A 15,164-nucleotide genomic window follows, 5' to 3' on the forward strand; every position below is an offset into this window, starting at 1 on the left:
CGTGGCGGGCGATGCGGAGGGTGCGGGGCTGGGCGGCCCTGGCGGGGCTGCGGGTGAGGCCGGACAAGTTCGGGGGGGTGAGCGTGGACCTGGGCGAGCTGCGCGGGTCCCCGCGGCTGGAGCGGGCTTCCTTCGGGCGGTGGCTGCGGGGCAAGTGCCGGGCGGGGGTCCCGAGTCACGGGGCGGGCGGGGGGCGGTGTGTGAGGGGTGGCGGGGGTCCCGCCAGGGGGCGCTCTCAACCACCGCCTTCCCCTCAAAGACCTTGAGCCGCGGCCGTGAGGTGGAGGGCGCTGGCAGGCGGGAGTAGATGTTATTCACAGAACCATAGAATAGCTAGGGTTAGAAGGGACCTCTGGAGATCATCCAGTCCAATCGCCCGGAGCAGGTGACACAGGAGTGACAAACCACAGCAGGTGGATTTGGAATGTCTCCAGAGGAGACTCCACGCCCCCACTGGGCAGCCTGTTCCAGTGCTCTGCCACTCAGTGTGAAGAAGTTCTCCCTGGTGTTCAGGTGAAACTTAATGTGTTTCAGTTTATGGCCATTCCTCCTTGTCCTGTCACTGGGCACCAGTGAAAAAGAGTCTGGCATCATTCTCTTGGCACCACCTTTGAGATACTTGTATGGATTGATGAGCTCCCATCTGAGACTCATCTTGTCCAGACTGAACAGGTCCAGCTCCCGCAGTCTCTCCTCATGAGACAGATGGTCCAGACTCCTCATCCTTTTTGTGGCCTCCACTGGACCCAGTCCAGTAGTTCCTTATCTTCCTGGTACTGAGGAACTGTCCAGTGGGACAGTTGGTGTCTAGAAGAGTAGATTCCCCTGTTTCTCATGGCAGACCCGTGATGGAAAAGCCATCATTTTGCACATGAACACCAAGTTGTGCCACATAATATGTCGAGCTGGCAGCCTCTGACACTGCTGGCGAGTTTCTCCCACCAACAATAGTTTCACCCTGTGGTAAATGAGGTGAAAAATACAGATTTTTGCACGTTACCAACGGCTGTAGTGCGTGGTAAGGCTTAAAACCACACAGGTCAAGGGCAAAGGGGTCCCTGACCCTCCTCACTTCCCTCTCTTGCAGAGTCCGTGTCTCAGTGGCGGGACGAAGGCCGTGTTGCTGTCTGGCTCCATGTCCCTATCCTCCAGAGCAGCCTTGTGGCGGTGGCTGCTTCCCAAGGCTTTGCTTTCCACCACGCTGAGCAGGGCTCGTCTACCCTGACGCTGTGGCTGGGAGAGGGGCCCAGCAGGCTGCCAGGGTTCGCCACACACCAGCTGGGGGTTGCAGGTGAGTTACAGAAGTGGTTGCACCCACAGAAAGTCTTGAAGGAGCCCTTAGGAGCAGGTTCAGTAGGAACTGTTCCTCTGTACAACCAGCATGTGGAAACCAGCTGCCTACTGCATTTTAAAATGAAAAAGTAACCACTGACTTAAGAGAAAGCACTTCTCTGCTCTGTGTGCTTAATATGTGTACCTGCCTAAACTATGCTCAAGTTAATGTGTTTAAATGGGGAAAACTTGACCCAACAAGATTGTTCAGAAGCTAAAGCAACTATTAGACTGAATTGCAGTGGTCTGAAAGCTGATCTAAGCTGTGCCTAGAAGTCTTCAATCCAACCATATATTTTACAAAAAAAACCAAACAAACACCGTTGTCTTAATCCATCTAGACCTCCCACAACCACAGTAGGAAAGTCATTCCATAACTGAAAAAATTTCCGAGGAACTAGACAAGTCTCCCCTTTTTTAGTTTTTCATATAGCACAGTACAAGGGACTGATGATGAGCCGAAAATACTGTCAGCTTGGAGTTAGCTTCACTGAATTCGAGTGGTTTTCCCCTCTCACTCAGCAGAGTTCTGCAGATCTACCATTACTTATCCCATCACTCAGTAATCTGTAATTGGAGCTTGGCTTGGACCCTTCATGTACTGGTTAAGGGTTACATTAATGCACAGAAATCACAAGACTGGGGAGAGCAAATCTCTCCAGTTCCAACCCTGACTTGTTTGTACTTGGCTCACAGGGACCATGTGGGATGTTATTTCTTCAGCAAGTGGTGTTGAGGCCCATAAACAGCAATTTGAAAAATCTAGTTAGGAAGAACTCACAAAAGATGGTTTGTTCTGTGTAGCAGCAGGTCAGGTAAAAGGAAGTTTGGGGGAAAAAACCTCTTGAATTACAAAACAGTGATAACTGCCACCGGTAGTCTTCTTCCAAGACCAGCAGAGGGCAGGGTGGATGCTGAAGGCGGACTTGGAGTTTGTCAATGGACATGTTGGAGCATGTTTTCCTGAGGTATGGAAACCTCACCATTAAAATATGTGGCATTAAACTGGAACAGGACGGTGCATCCTACTCGCAAATACACCGTGTTACTCCTTGTGAGGAAACCTGACTAAGTGAGAGGTTTTCTGAAGTAGAACTTGCACAGCTGAAAGTGCTGCTTGAAAGGAGATCATGTAAGAGATGAGTTGAGACCCCTGTGGGCATCAGAAAGGACTAGAAGAAAAATCATAATTCTGAAAGATTTTCAAATAAACATTTAAAAATGTATTTTCAGAGCATAATTTGCAGTTGTGCTTCGAAGCACTTGGCACTGTGCAAGTAGGAGGAAACTTTAAAGAAAAGTTTGGTGAGTGCAGGTATATGGATTTCCTAATTTATTGTACAGGTTTTAAAATTGCACAACATATAATGTATGTGTTCTTTGCTACCATTTTTCAAACCTGTACACTATTATTCATTTTTGGGAATTTCTTTAAAGGAGGTAAATACTTAAGGAAAGCATTTTAGTCAGGTAAACAAGTGTTAAATAATGACTGCTATGTGGGTTTTTTTTCTTTTGTTCCACTCACTGTCAGTGGATCTGGAACACATCCCAAAAACACACTAAGCAGTGTGGATACCACCTGGTAGGTTTATTGCTTTGTCTTCTTTAGGAGGGAGACCCTGGGTAGTGGAAAGGCTCCGTTCTATTTTTAATTCATTTTATTGAAATAATAAATTATTTAAATATGTATATTGGGGAGGGGGGTCAAACTCAAGGCATTTTTATTTCCTAACCAAAAAGTATTTCACAACGTGTCTGCAGTAAATAAAAGCAATTTGCTGGTGAGAGTCTATGCCAAAGCTGTGGCCAGTGAAATGCAGGACTCAGTCCTCTGAGCATCCTGAAAATGAAAAGCAGAGATGTGGAGAGTGCTTGGCTGGCCAGCAGGAAGCCAGCACAGGGAACAGGTAGCAAGTCTCATTGCCAAGTAGACCAGCAGCTGGTTTTCCTCCTGTCTGGAGTTTCCCACGCAGCAAACACAGCACAGCCAGGGCTTGTGCCTCAGGACCATCCAGCCAAGCGATGACAAAGGTGTGAATAAGCAGGGTCAGGTCATGTTTTACCAGACTGGATGAGAGTGGCCAAGCAGAGAGTAGCAAACGTTACTCATTGGGCTTGGCCATTATTGTTTAGAAATAGTGGAATGTGTGATGTGTCTTCCAGCTAAGTTACTGCATCCGTTTGTAGGCGGCAGGATTTTCCACATGTGTAAAGATACAGAGGAGTCTCTGGTGTATGAAGTGATTAACATGTTTTTAAAAAGCATTTCCAAAATTCTCCACCTCCGAGGAGGATGTGGCCTGCCATCCAGAAAGTGACATGTTTGTAAATATGCCATGTACCTGGCATGAGAGGACAAGCTGAGGAAGGAAAGTAGAAGGAGAGGAAGAAAAATAAAAAGCATTTTCTTCCCCCGCTCATGCACTACAAGCCTTACAATACAGCTGTTATTTGCATTGCTACCACCTTAATCCACTTGTTGAAACAAGGTCCTTGGAGTTGAAGGACTCCTGGAAGGAGAGTCTTCACACACAGAGGATCATCAGCCTTGGCCAATCCTGTTACTTAAGGAAATCTAAAATGAGCAACTGTGAAACTGCACAGGAAGATGGAGGTAGATAGGTTTGGCAAGTCACTTATCAGAAGTGACTTAAAAGTAGTTCCCATTAGAACTATTTTGCAAATAGCTATTCCTGTCTGCTGTTGTTTTCAGTGCAGGCAGTTGTGTCTGCACTCATTCTGTGGTTGACAAGTGCTTTTCAACACTGAACATCTTTGCATGCATTTTTACATCAGTCATAAATAAAAGAGGTAGGATGAAGATATTTTTCCCCTCCATTACTCATTATCTGGAGTTGGCTAAGGGATTCTTTTTTTTAATGCTTTTCTTACCTATTTTCCAAAAGAGAACATTCAAAACCAAGTGGTGTTGTAATAGTGATTACTTGGTTGGGTTGCAAGTATAAACCTTTCCAGAAAGTCATCGTGGCACGAAAGTCATCATGGCACTAGATGATTTAAAGCTCCAGGTGCCACATTTGTAGCAGGAGGGAGAGTTTTAGAAACCACACTTCAGGGCCTGCAGTCAAGCTCTGATCTCACTGGTCACCAGGTGTGGTCCAGCGAGGGAACATGAGACCAGACAGCAAATCCTGCTAGTGTGTTTTCTTTCTTCTTGCTCTGGATTTAGGAATCCTCTAGCAGAGACTCTGATCATCTCACTGGGAATTACACTGCCAAAAATTACATGCACAGGCTTCAATTTCGGGGGAACAGAGGAGAGCAAACACACTTTCTGTTTGATTCAAATGGCAGTTTCCTGCCTTCACGAGCCCTCCGTGATCTCAGCAAACCCTTTGGCTGAGGAATGACTTTTCTAGAAAACAAACCCTCTAATCACAGAGTTCCTCCTGCTTTTCTTACGTTCCCTCTTTTAATCATTACAATAGTTGAACTTGGACACTGCTAAATATTTACAGGAGGAATGAAATCATAAAGTCACAAGCCACAGGGAGGCAGATATGTGACTACCCTCTTAAAGCACGTCCTTTGACATAGCTTGAAGGAGGACTGGTACTTCATCTTTGAAATATTCCTCCTACACATAACTCTGCCATGTATTACTAAAAAACAGAGGTTGTTTTTAGTTGGACACTCATCCTTAATAATTCCTTTCTGTGGATATACTTCCCCATAGCATTTTAAATGCACATGTCATCACAGATGTGCCTGTATCCTCTTCCTCTGGCTATAAAATGACATAAGCTTTTTTTTACTGTTAACCTCTAATTTGAAAGCCATGTATGACTGATGTGGAAGAGATCCTGGCAAGATGCACCACAGCACTCTTTAAAATCTGAGAAAAATACCTGTTTTAAGGGAAGGACATTTTTAAAGTATGACCAGTGAGCATGACATAATTAAACATGAAAGCACTTGGAGTTCAGAAAGTAGGAAAACTTGTAACCTGAGGGAGAAAGTCATGGGCTGAGCATGAGGACATAAGGAAAAGCGGCACTTCTTAGTCAGACAGGCTTCTTCGTCGAGTGAAAGTGTCACTTTTCCACTTGGAAGCAACACTTTTTGATTAAGAAGTTGGCTCAGATTACAGCACAGTTCCTGTCATGAGTTGTTAGCCGGGTAGTGCGAGTTCAGAGATAGTCACACAGCTGAACATTACTGTACAGTCAGCCCAGAGTACTAAACCTGGTGTGTTATTAACCCAAAACCACTCAAATCTTCACTACAGCAGGTGGGGGGGGGGGTTTATCATGAATTTCACTGGAGAAAAATTCATCCCCCTTAAGGGTGGCTTCTCAGCCAGAGTCACTGGAAAATTCTGTTATTTGAGGAAGATTACAGGCACGTCTCTGCTGAAGCAAGCAGCTTTGCCAGATTGTTTGGGTAACCCCTTGATCTTGCATTCTTTAGTTCTGATATTAACACAAGCAAGTTTTTCTTTTCATTTCTTGTCTAATCTGGAACTTAAATGTTGCAATTTTTTATCTTGGTACTGCCAACTTTGAATTTTTATATGGGGTACTTAACCTTTTTCTGATATTTTATTGTGCATCCATTTTCCACTGACAAACCACTCTGTGATTCCTCCATACAAACCTTCCTAACTGTACATGTTACCATTAGAGGTTTGTTATGCTTTATCAAAATATGTTAAATTTTGGTTGTTAGGATTGAACATAGTTGTCCCAAATGCTTCATCTTCCTCAATATTCTTTCTGTACCAGGTGCTGTTCTAGATGAAAGCACTGGGAAGGTGTTGGTTGTACAAGACAGAAATAAGGTATGTTTGTTACAGGATTATAAAATAGAGAAGTTCATTTAGATAAGCCTATTCTGTAGTATAAAACAAAATATATGTTTCTTTTTATTCCACTCCAAAATTGTGATAGTTGAAAGTTACTTCCTTTTACAAGTGTCTTAAACACATCTATCAACAGATTACTGTATTCCATTTTAAGGGAAAAACAACTCTAAAAATCAACAGCTTTGTTATAACTGGTGATTGATTCAGCAGAACTAAGTATCCTTCCTGCTTTGAGTTTTCTGTTTTCTCCTGTAACTGACCCAGGAGTCCCTGATCTTGTGTTTGGATCCATGAAGACCTCTGGAAAACCCCCATGGCTCAAAACAGATTTTGAGAGAAAGATTCTGATTTGGTTTGGTTTCCAAAATTCCAGGCATATCTGTGGCTTTAAACAAGCAGTAGCTTGGTTGGCTGTGACCTGGAGACCACCTTAGGCCAGCAGGTGTAAAGATCTTTAATTTCTCACACACGGAAGCGCTTGCCCTCACTACAGAAAATTCCAGACCAGAGCAGTGCTGTGGTGAGGGTGGCTCGTGTGATGTGGCTTGAGGTCAAGGAGCATCAATCACTGAAAAGTCTTCCAGCCCCTATCAGGCTAACCCAGGTTTTAATTCAGCTGCTGCAGAAAGCTCTCTGGCTCACTGGCAGCTGACTGTGCTACTCCATTTAAGAGACATTTAGCCTCCATTATGCTTTCACTTGCAAGTTCAAGTGTCTCTAGGAGAGTGAGATAATGCAGTTTTAACCTGAAACAATCAAAACCTAGCTAGGTAGACTGAAATACACTTGGATGTATCATTTGCATTTTAAACAGTTAAAACTGTGTCAGTCACTGGCTGCATTCTCCTGTCTTTCCTGAAATAGTTACTAAGACATTTCTCCTCAGGACCCAAAGGATCAGTTCATTAGTAACTACAACACAGATAATGAACTTCAGTGAAAGGGTGTTTTCATAGGCAGGTTCAGTCATACTACATGTTGAGTTTCTAACACAAAAGACAAGGGTGCCTCTCTTCCTCTGAACTTGTTTCCTGTAATTGAAGATGTTTATTTTTCATTTTTGTATTTTATGTTTTTACTTACAGTAAAATGTCGAGGACTTGTCTATAGCACGACCTTCAGGCTTACATTCAGCAATTACCAATTAAAGCATAAACCTACCTCTCATGCTGTAGACTCCAAAAGTGGTTCCAGCTCCAGAGAGTCTCCAGGGACACAACAGCACTTTGTAAACATTAGAAACACAACATTTCTTTACCCTTTACACAAAAAACCAAAAATGTGCATGCTTACCTTTTAGTAAATATCTTAAAAATATATCAGAGTAAAAAAACTTTTAAACAGCTGTTGGAATTTTAAGAGCTGTTTGGGTTTAATTGTGACAGGACAATTCCACAGCACACAAAGATTTCCAGGAACTAAAAGCAAATCTGAAAGCCAGTAGACAAATATATGTGGTTTCCATCTGCACTATTTTTAATCTATTACTTTAAATTCCTATCCAAGCCCTTTAAGAATGCCCAGGAAAAAAAAAAATTCCAATGTAGTCATTAGGGTTTCAAATCACTGGAAAGCACACAGCTTCCCTGCTATGCTGCAAAGACAAAAAAAGCTTTTTTTGCGCCAGTGTACCTTTTTACTGCATTTATTTCTAGGTGAAGGGTAACTTCTTCCTACATAAACTTTTAACAAGGAAAGAAAAGTACACAGAAGTAAAGGTAAAGCCTACAAATCTTTATGCTCTTCCAAGAGATGCAGGGACTGGGACTCCTTTAGCTGTGTGAGTAACAACATCAAGCCTGCACTTCATGTTTTAATACTGAACTTTATTGCAATTCAATAAATGTTTCTATGCATAACTCACACACAAGCCCTCATTTCTTGTATTCCATGAAAATGACAAGTTACACTAAATGATCATTACAGACACACAGAGACATCTTAAAGCCAGTGCAGTACAGAACAGTACAATTGTAATACCTGTTGGTAAGATTAAATATATATACATTTTTTAAAAGCCAAAACCATGGAAGTGGAATACATTAGTGATTAAATATAAGATTATATAGTTATAGCAGCTTTTTTTTTTTAATATTCAGCTACTCTATCTAGCAGCAATGTTGTCTAATGACTGTTGGACAGTTTGTACTTTCAATCAGTAGGTGTTTTGTTCCAATAATTCATACAGACTGTAGCTGTCTCTGATCATCATGTTAGCAGGAATGAACAAGTTCCTACTTTGTAAAATAACAATCTTTGTAAAATAACAATACTGCAACTTCAACAAAAAAAAGTTATGTGTTAATTGTCTCCTTCCTATTAAAGAGTGCAACACAGGCTGACTACTTCATGAATGGGTTTTTCCTCCAATACAGACTGTAAACGCATGGAAATTTCCAGGAGGTCTGTCTAATCCAGGAGAAGACATTGGTAAGTTCTAGGAGAACAGGTCAGACATCAACAGAGTTTACAAAGACATGAATACCACTGAAATACAGGGTGACCCACCTCGCTTCTATGATCGATTGTTTCCTTGAATTAATGGTGAACAGATGGAGTGACACAATCCTGGGACCGTAATGGTAACAGCATTATGTTCAGGGTAAAGAAGTTTTGTATTTGTAACATTTACTCTTTTCCACACTTCCTTTTAAGTGCGTGCCTGAAGCCAACTAAATTTTTGTAGGCTAGTTGGATATGCTGAAAAATGAGCCAGAAGTGCAGAGGATTAAGGTAATCCATATAGAGCCCAAATAAAACTGAAATAGGGAGCTCTCGGCTCACACTGGAATCCAGGGCAGTGACCTCAGAGATGGACTGAGCAAAAATTTCCAACTCGCCCTTTTTACGTGCAAAACAAGTAAATGCACTTGCTTCCTTCCACCCCCCCTCCACTTGATTAATTTGGACTAAAAGCATCTTGCCACAGGGCCAGTGTGAAGTGCAGGGCCTCAGTCTTGTGGGCACCTGCTCCCAACACAGACACAAGGCACTCCTGTGGTAGGAAACAAGGCTGGTTTGAGGAAACTTCTCATTTCTTTCCAACACACCACATGCTGATGATGAGCACTTCTGAAGTTTATCTTCACAGGTGAATGAACAAGGGTGTTTATGAAAACAGAGAAAATCTGGCTTTTTTCTCCTTGTATCTCAGCCCTTAAAATCATGATCCATAGGCTGTTAATTCTTAAGCTGTTGAGCCCAGCTTTCCTGACTATACCTTAGAAATACCTACTGTTTTAGAAGTCTCCCTACAACAACATGTGTTAGGGTTGTATTACAGTTGTTATTTCAATACATGGAGAAAGCTCCTGGTTATCAGGATATGGCTGAGTTTAGTTTTCGTAACTCATGAGTCATATTTTAAGTCTTTCTGTCAAACCTGGTGATGGAAATCAAAAATATTTGCTGGACATTGTAATGTAACGTGGTGAAATGGATCTGTGTTTTCAAAAGAATCCCAAACGCCATGGCTGTTGTCTAGCCAGGCTCCTTCTCACTTCTACTGCCAGCAGCAAAAGGAATTTTGTACTCAAGGGAACAACAAAATGACAGCACTGGCATTCCAGTGGGATTCCCTGGAGAGATGCTGCTGCTGAGTAAGCCAGTGGCCATCCCTCACTTACCAGGTGAGATTCTGGCTGGAGCCTGGACTGAAAACCACCCAGGAGAAAAGTCTCTTACAGCTTCCCTCCTGCCACTTATAAACTACAGAATAATAAAAGTTATGATTCTCTGCATCACATATTACAAGAAGGTATAAATTAGTGAAACATACAATATAACAGGGCCTGATCTTCCTTTTTCATTCTTACATCAAACCTTAAAAACTCAAGTCACTCAAGGGACTAAATTTTAAATTGCAATTAAAAATTGCAATTACAATACTTAAAATCCTTTGGTTACATGAAGTAACAACATGCATGGCTGCCTACTTAAATGAGTGCCAACTGACTCATGCAAGTAACACCAATAGTTTCATAATGCAGATTAAGCAAAGTGCACACATTTTTTGAGTATTTCTGAAACTCCAGCCGTAGTGTTTCTTCTAGTTTAACTGTCATTAGATATTTATATATATACACACACATTTAAATAAAAGGGAAATGGCACTTCATCTAAAAGCAAAGCTCAAAGCTTAAATGAAATCCCTAATTACTGCATTTTTCTTAACCACAGCCTGCCTCAACACTCCTCATGATCTCAGTTCACTTCTGTGTAAATACAGCCCCCCTGCCCACTAACAAAATCACCTGCCACAGGGAGTTATTTCCAATATCTGAAACTACCCCTGAAATGTCTATTTTGTTCCCCTCTGACATGCCAAGATGCAAGCTTCCATAGGTTGGTGAATCTCTACGGGTCTTTTAAAATGCACTTGCTTTTGGAAGCAAGCCAGCACACATTTCTTACTGAAAATGAACTAACAGGAGCAGGTAACATTGCACAACAGTTCTATCCACTGACCACTCAACCAGACGCGACCAGGTTACATTAATCTGGGAAAAGCCATGTTCAACCTACCAGCAGTTACCCCAGGCAAGTAGGATTTGACTTGGCTACAATGAAACTGCAGACTTTGGGGAAATCAGTGGAATATTAAAAAAACTTATTTGGGACTCAATTTAAGTTGTTACTGAAGAGAAAAATCATCTCTCTGGAGGAGTTCTGGATGGATGGGTGGTTCTCTGGCTGTAATTGCAGCACGCAGACCCTGCAGACCCTTAAAGTTCCTGCTGCGTTTGTGGTGGGGAATGTTAGGACTGACCTCACTCTGTCTGGGGCACACAGAATGTACATGTGCAGCACAGATGCAGCACGTTTCCTCAGGAACAGGCTCTGTGCTGCACTGGTGCTGTGGCATATTTGAAATGTCACCAGACCCTTAAGGTACATCTTGAAAAGGACCTGGCACCACCTTTCACTTTCTGCAAACAGTTTTTACACATTTTGTTATCCCTTGGCATGAAAGTGCAGTGAAACTGATCCGATCAAGAGATCTGACATCAGTGCAGGTGCTGCTGCACAGGGTCTGAACCTGAGACCGGGCAGAGACAAGGAGAGGGATAGGGATCCAAAGGACTGCAAAGACAGTGCAGTGCTGTCTTGGATTAATGGATCAGTGGAGCCAGTAGCCATCAGTGTCCCTTTCAAACCACACCCTGTACAGCATTACCAAAGTAATTCTGTAGGATATACACAAGAAAGGCACACAGCAATTACTTTTGTTTGGGGACCAAAACATTAGCTTATCCTTGTGTTGCAAAAACAGACTTACATCCTGAAAACATTATGAAGCAAACAGAATGTGTTGAGTTAGAGGCTTTACACCTTTCCAAAAGGTTTAGAGTGCTAAGTTACTCTCAAATGTATTGCAAGGATTGCTCTTTCCACCCAGGAGACACAGCAGTTCGAGAGGTTTTTGAAGAGACTGGCATCAAGTCAGAGTTCAAGGCCATCCTGAGCATCAGGCAGCAACACGAACACCCCGGAGCCTTCGGGAAGTCAGACATGTACATCATCTGCCGCATGGAGCCCTCCTCCTTCCACATCAGCTTCTGCCAGCACGAGTGCCTGCGGTGTGAGTGGATGGATCTGGAGGAGTTGGCCAGGACGGAAAATGCCACTCCCATCACCAGCAACGTGGCCAAGCTCTTACTGTATGGGTACCGGGAAGGGTTTGATAGGGTTGACATAACCATGAGGGAGTTCCCAGCTGTCTACACAGGCCTGTTCTACAAACTCTACCACAGGGAACTGCCCGAGTCCTACAGAAACATGACATCATAGCAACACATTTCACATTTCCTTATAGTAATAATTTAGAATTATTATTGCAGTGTTGCATATTAAAATTATCCATGGACTTCTTTTTAGGTAATTACTAGAAAGTAATTATTCTCTAATAAGCCAAGATATAAATTATTTTTAAAGGTAATGGTTGCCATGAGTGTGCATCAGGTTTGTTCTCTACCCCGTAAAGCAAGCATAAGCTAAATAAAATACATAGATACCTAGCAGAAAACAGAAGTTACTGATCCTGAAAATACATTCCCCAAGTCACTTTACCTCCACACACACTGGCACAGTGGGTTTAAAGAGCAATATAAAGACAGTATGAAACATTCATGGTTTAATCTGGTATCTGCAAAAGTAGTTATAATATCAGCAAATAATTGCTTATATTCTGCTACTTCGGAGAGGAGTAGGAAAGGCAATGTTTTTAGTGCTGTGTGGCACTGGTGTTCAGAATCTGCCATGGAAATCAGCTTTTAGCAGACATGGGAAGGAAAAGGATAGCTTTCTGTCCAGGTCCAGTTTTTGGTCCAGGTTTGTACTGTCCAGTTCTTTTCAGTGCCACGTACCAGTCCGAGTATTTCCGTGACCGGTAAGTGTTATAGTTATTGGATTCCAAACGCTCAAAAAAGAAACATTCTTCTGTTGCGTATTTCTAAAAGGGAAAAGAAAACACATTACTGGTGTAGCACCACAAATCAATTCTTCACATTCAGGGGAGTAACTTAACAAGAATATAAGCAGTACCTGTGGTTTTAAGAAATAGAGATTAACTGTTTCGCGACTGAAGAAAGATACTTACTGTGAAAATATTGTTAAAACTACCTACAAGAAGAGGTTTGACCTATGGTTCATTTATTGTCTCTAACACAGATCAAGCAGCTTTTTATTTGCTTTTAGTGTGTAATTCTTTGTTCTGATCAGAAAATGTATAAAGAAGCCTTTAAGAACAAAAACTTTAAACAGAGTATAGACAATTCAGTACAACTGCCCAAGCTGGAAATTCAAGCAGAGACACCATCAAAAAAGGGTGAAGAAAATCCTTATTTCTCCCCAAAGCATACTTGATACCAGTGCTTTCCTACAGGATGCTGTCAATTTTCACATAAACCCCATCATTTAGGTGACAAATGGCAGTTCAGGCTTCATGAACTATGTATTTTTTACCATCTGCCAAAGGCGACATTTCAGGAGCTGGACTGCTTTCCAGCAAGAGCGGGATGCCAGCCACTGCACTGTCAGTCTCAGCACCTGGAAAAACCCTGGATAGCTGTGGTTTTTTCCTTCAAATACACTTCATTCCAGGCTGCATTCAGAGTGCTGATCTGGCAGCAGAAGCGTTCACAGCACTTCGTGAAACACCTGAACTCCACTAACTAAATGCAGGTTATTCTCACAAACATTCTTGGAACACAGTTTTAATCCATAACATCAAAAGACAAGAATTTCCCTTCAGGTCAAGTTCCTGGAGTCTGGTAAAACCTGGCCGATCGCAGCAAAACCACATAAGCATGACAGAACAAACAGGTCATATCCTTAAATAACAAATTATTTATCATAAAATACAAGTTAGTCAAAACTCTTCCTTCCATGGGAAGTTTGGGAAATTTCTTCATTAAATGAAATAATCACATTTCATTCTATAAAGTCAAAGTATTTCATTCTTATAATAAACTCGAAAGTCAAAATAAGCCACATCAGATGGGAAATGGTTCAGTTTTTCCATCAAAAATCTGATGGAACAAATGCATTTCTGCACAAATATTTCCAGTTAAAAGAGCATTTTCCAAGGGGAGGTTTTGACTATCTGCATTCATAACCAGCCGTTTCCTCCAGTGGTAGAGATCTCCTCTCCCCCACACTGAGTCTGTTAGTAAAGAGCAAGAAAATGCTCCATAAAAGCTGCAGCATCCAGGTTTCCAGACAAGAACATGATCCACTGCACCTCCACATAGATCACCAGGGTGAGCAGTGATCCACAGGCTGTGCAGTAAATCATCTTGCAGAGCCCAGCTCAGAACAAACCCTGCAGCATGTCTCAACAAGTAATTACAAAAACATCCAACAAGACGAAAAACAGGCCTGAATAATAATTTGCAAACGTAGTTCCAAAGATGTTGATTTATTTCTAACAAGGACACTATGCAAATTGATCCTGGACACTGAAGAGTAATTAAAAAAACCCAGACTAAAAAGGACAGAATAGTACTTGAGTGACTGATGGATAAGAGGACTAAATTACGTGTTTAGAAATGAAAGTTCCATAATGTCTTAAATTTCAGCAGTGTTTCACCATGTGCAATTCACCACAAACATTTCCAGTGTACGCTCTTTGCAAGCTCTCGTGAAACACAGCCCTGCTCGAACTGAACAAGAGACGCTGGCAATTAGAAACAGTTTCCTGATTGTGTTCAGAGGCAGAAAATGGTAAAGGCACAGCCAGCCACAGACTGTTGGAAGTCACAGTGCAGAAATCCTCATGGAAAAACATTGCCAGTGCTACAGAAAACAGCCATGAAATTGCAGCAGCGTTTGTTAGGCTGGTTGGAGGAAAAGAAAAAAATTCTTAAAAGAGTAAGAGAGTTTCCACCTATGAATAACAACGTTGTGTGCAGCAAACATGATTCAAGTAATACCCATTTGCGGAAACAACACAAAAGAAAAAAGTTTTATAAGCTCAAGTGAGAAGCACAAAGTGACCCAACTTTACATATTCTGCGAGAGTAAGTCCGAGTGAACGGATGATACTTTCCGAGCATTTTGCTTTACAGGAACTACAGCTAAAACTGCTGCAAGGGAAGCATGTTCTACAACCAAACCCACCATGCAGCAGCAGGTCAGAAACCCCAAATATAAACACACCCCTGTGTGTTTTGTTTAATTTTACAAATGGTGCTAAACACCCTATTTTGACACTTCGCAGTCGCTCAGGGTACGGACTGCAATTAGAATGGGAAGCCAAATGCCACCGCACCAGCACCACAGGAAATTCCCAATTATCCTTAATTCAAGAATAGCACAGTGGACAACTCCTCACATTTTCTTCAACTGAGCTGTCACACAATATCCGAGTAACTTGAAGCAGGTTCTTTAACTGCATTCCTGAGCCCACACAAAACTCCCTGGAGCCAGAGCAGAGGAGCGCCCCAGGGAGCCCTGCTCCTGTAAAACTACGTTCAGTCTCATTTCATGGAGGCAGAGAAAGGGA

At 42.1% G+C, this 15,164-nt stretch overlaps 2 protein-coding genes across 2 annotated transcripts in view; one reads left to right on the forward strand and one right to left on the reverse strand.

Annotated features, from left to right (window-relative positions):
• Window positions 1-12,940, forward strand: NUDT6 (nudix hydrolase 6). Its single transcript, XM_048303603.1, has 5 exons — window positions 1-150; window positions 1,088-1,291; window positions 6,081-6,136; window positions 8,536-8,590; window positions 11,559-12,940. The coding sequence occupies exons 1-5, from the start codon at window positions 12-14 to the stop codon at window positions 11,948-11,950; spliced, it is 846 nt and encodes a 281-aa protein (XP_048159560.1). The 5' UTR covers window positions 1-11; the 3' UTR covers window positions 11,951-12,940.
• FGF2 (fibroblast growth factor 2) overlaps window positions 12,279-15,164 on the reverse strand; it is a 19,374-nt gene continuing 16,488 nt past the window's right edge. Inside the window, exon 3 of the mRNA XM_048303605.1 lies at window positions 12,279-12,611. Within this exon, the coding sequence (XP_048159562.1) occupies window positions 12,426-12,611 (186 nt within the window). The 3' untranslated portion in view covers window positions 12,279-12,425. The remainder of the gene's footprint in view (window positions 12,612-15,164) is intronic.

Source organism: Corvus hawaiiensis, chromosome 5 (genome assembly GCF_020740725.1).
Source record: "Corvus hawaiiensis isolate bCorHaw1 chromosome 5, bCorHaw1.pri.cur, whole genome shotgun sequence".
Taxonomy (NCBI): domain Eukaryota; kingdom Metazoa; phylum Chordata; class Aves; order Passeriformes; family Corvidae; genus Corvus; species Corvus hawaiiensis.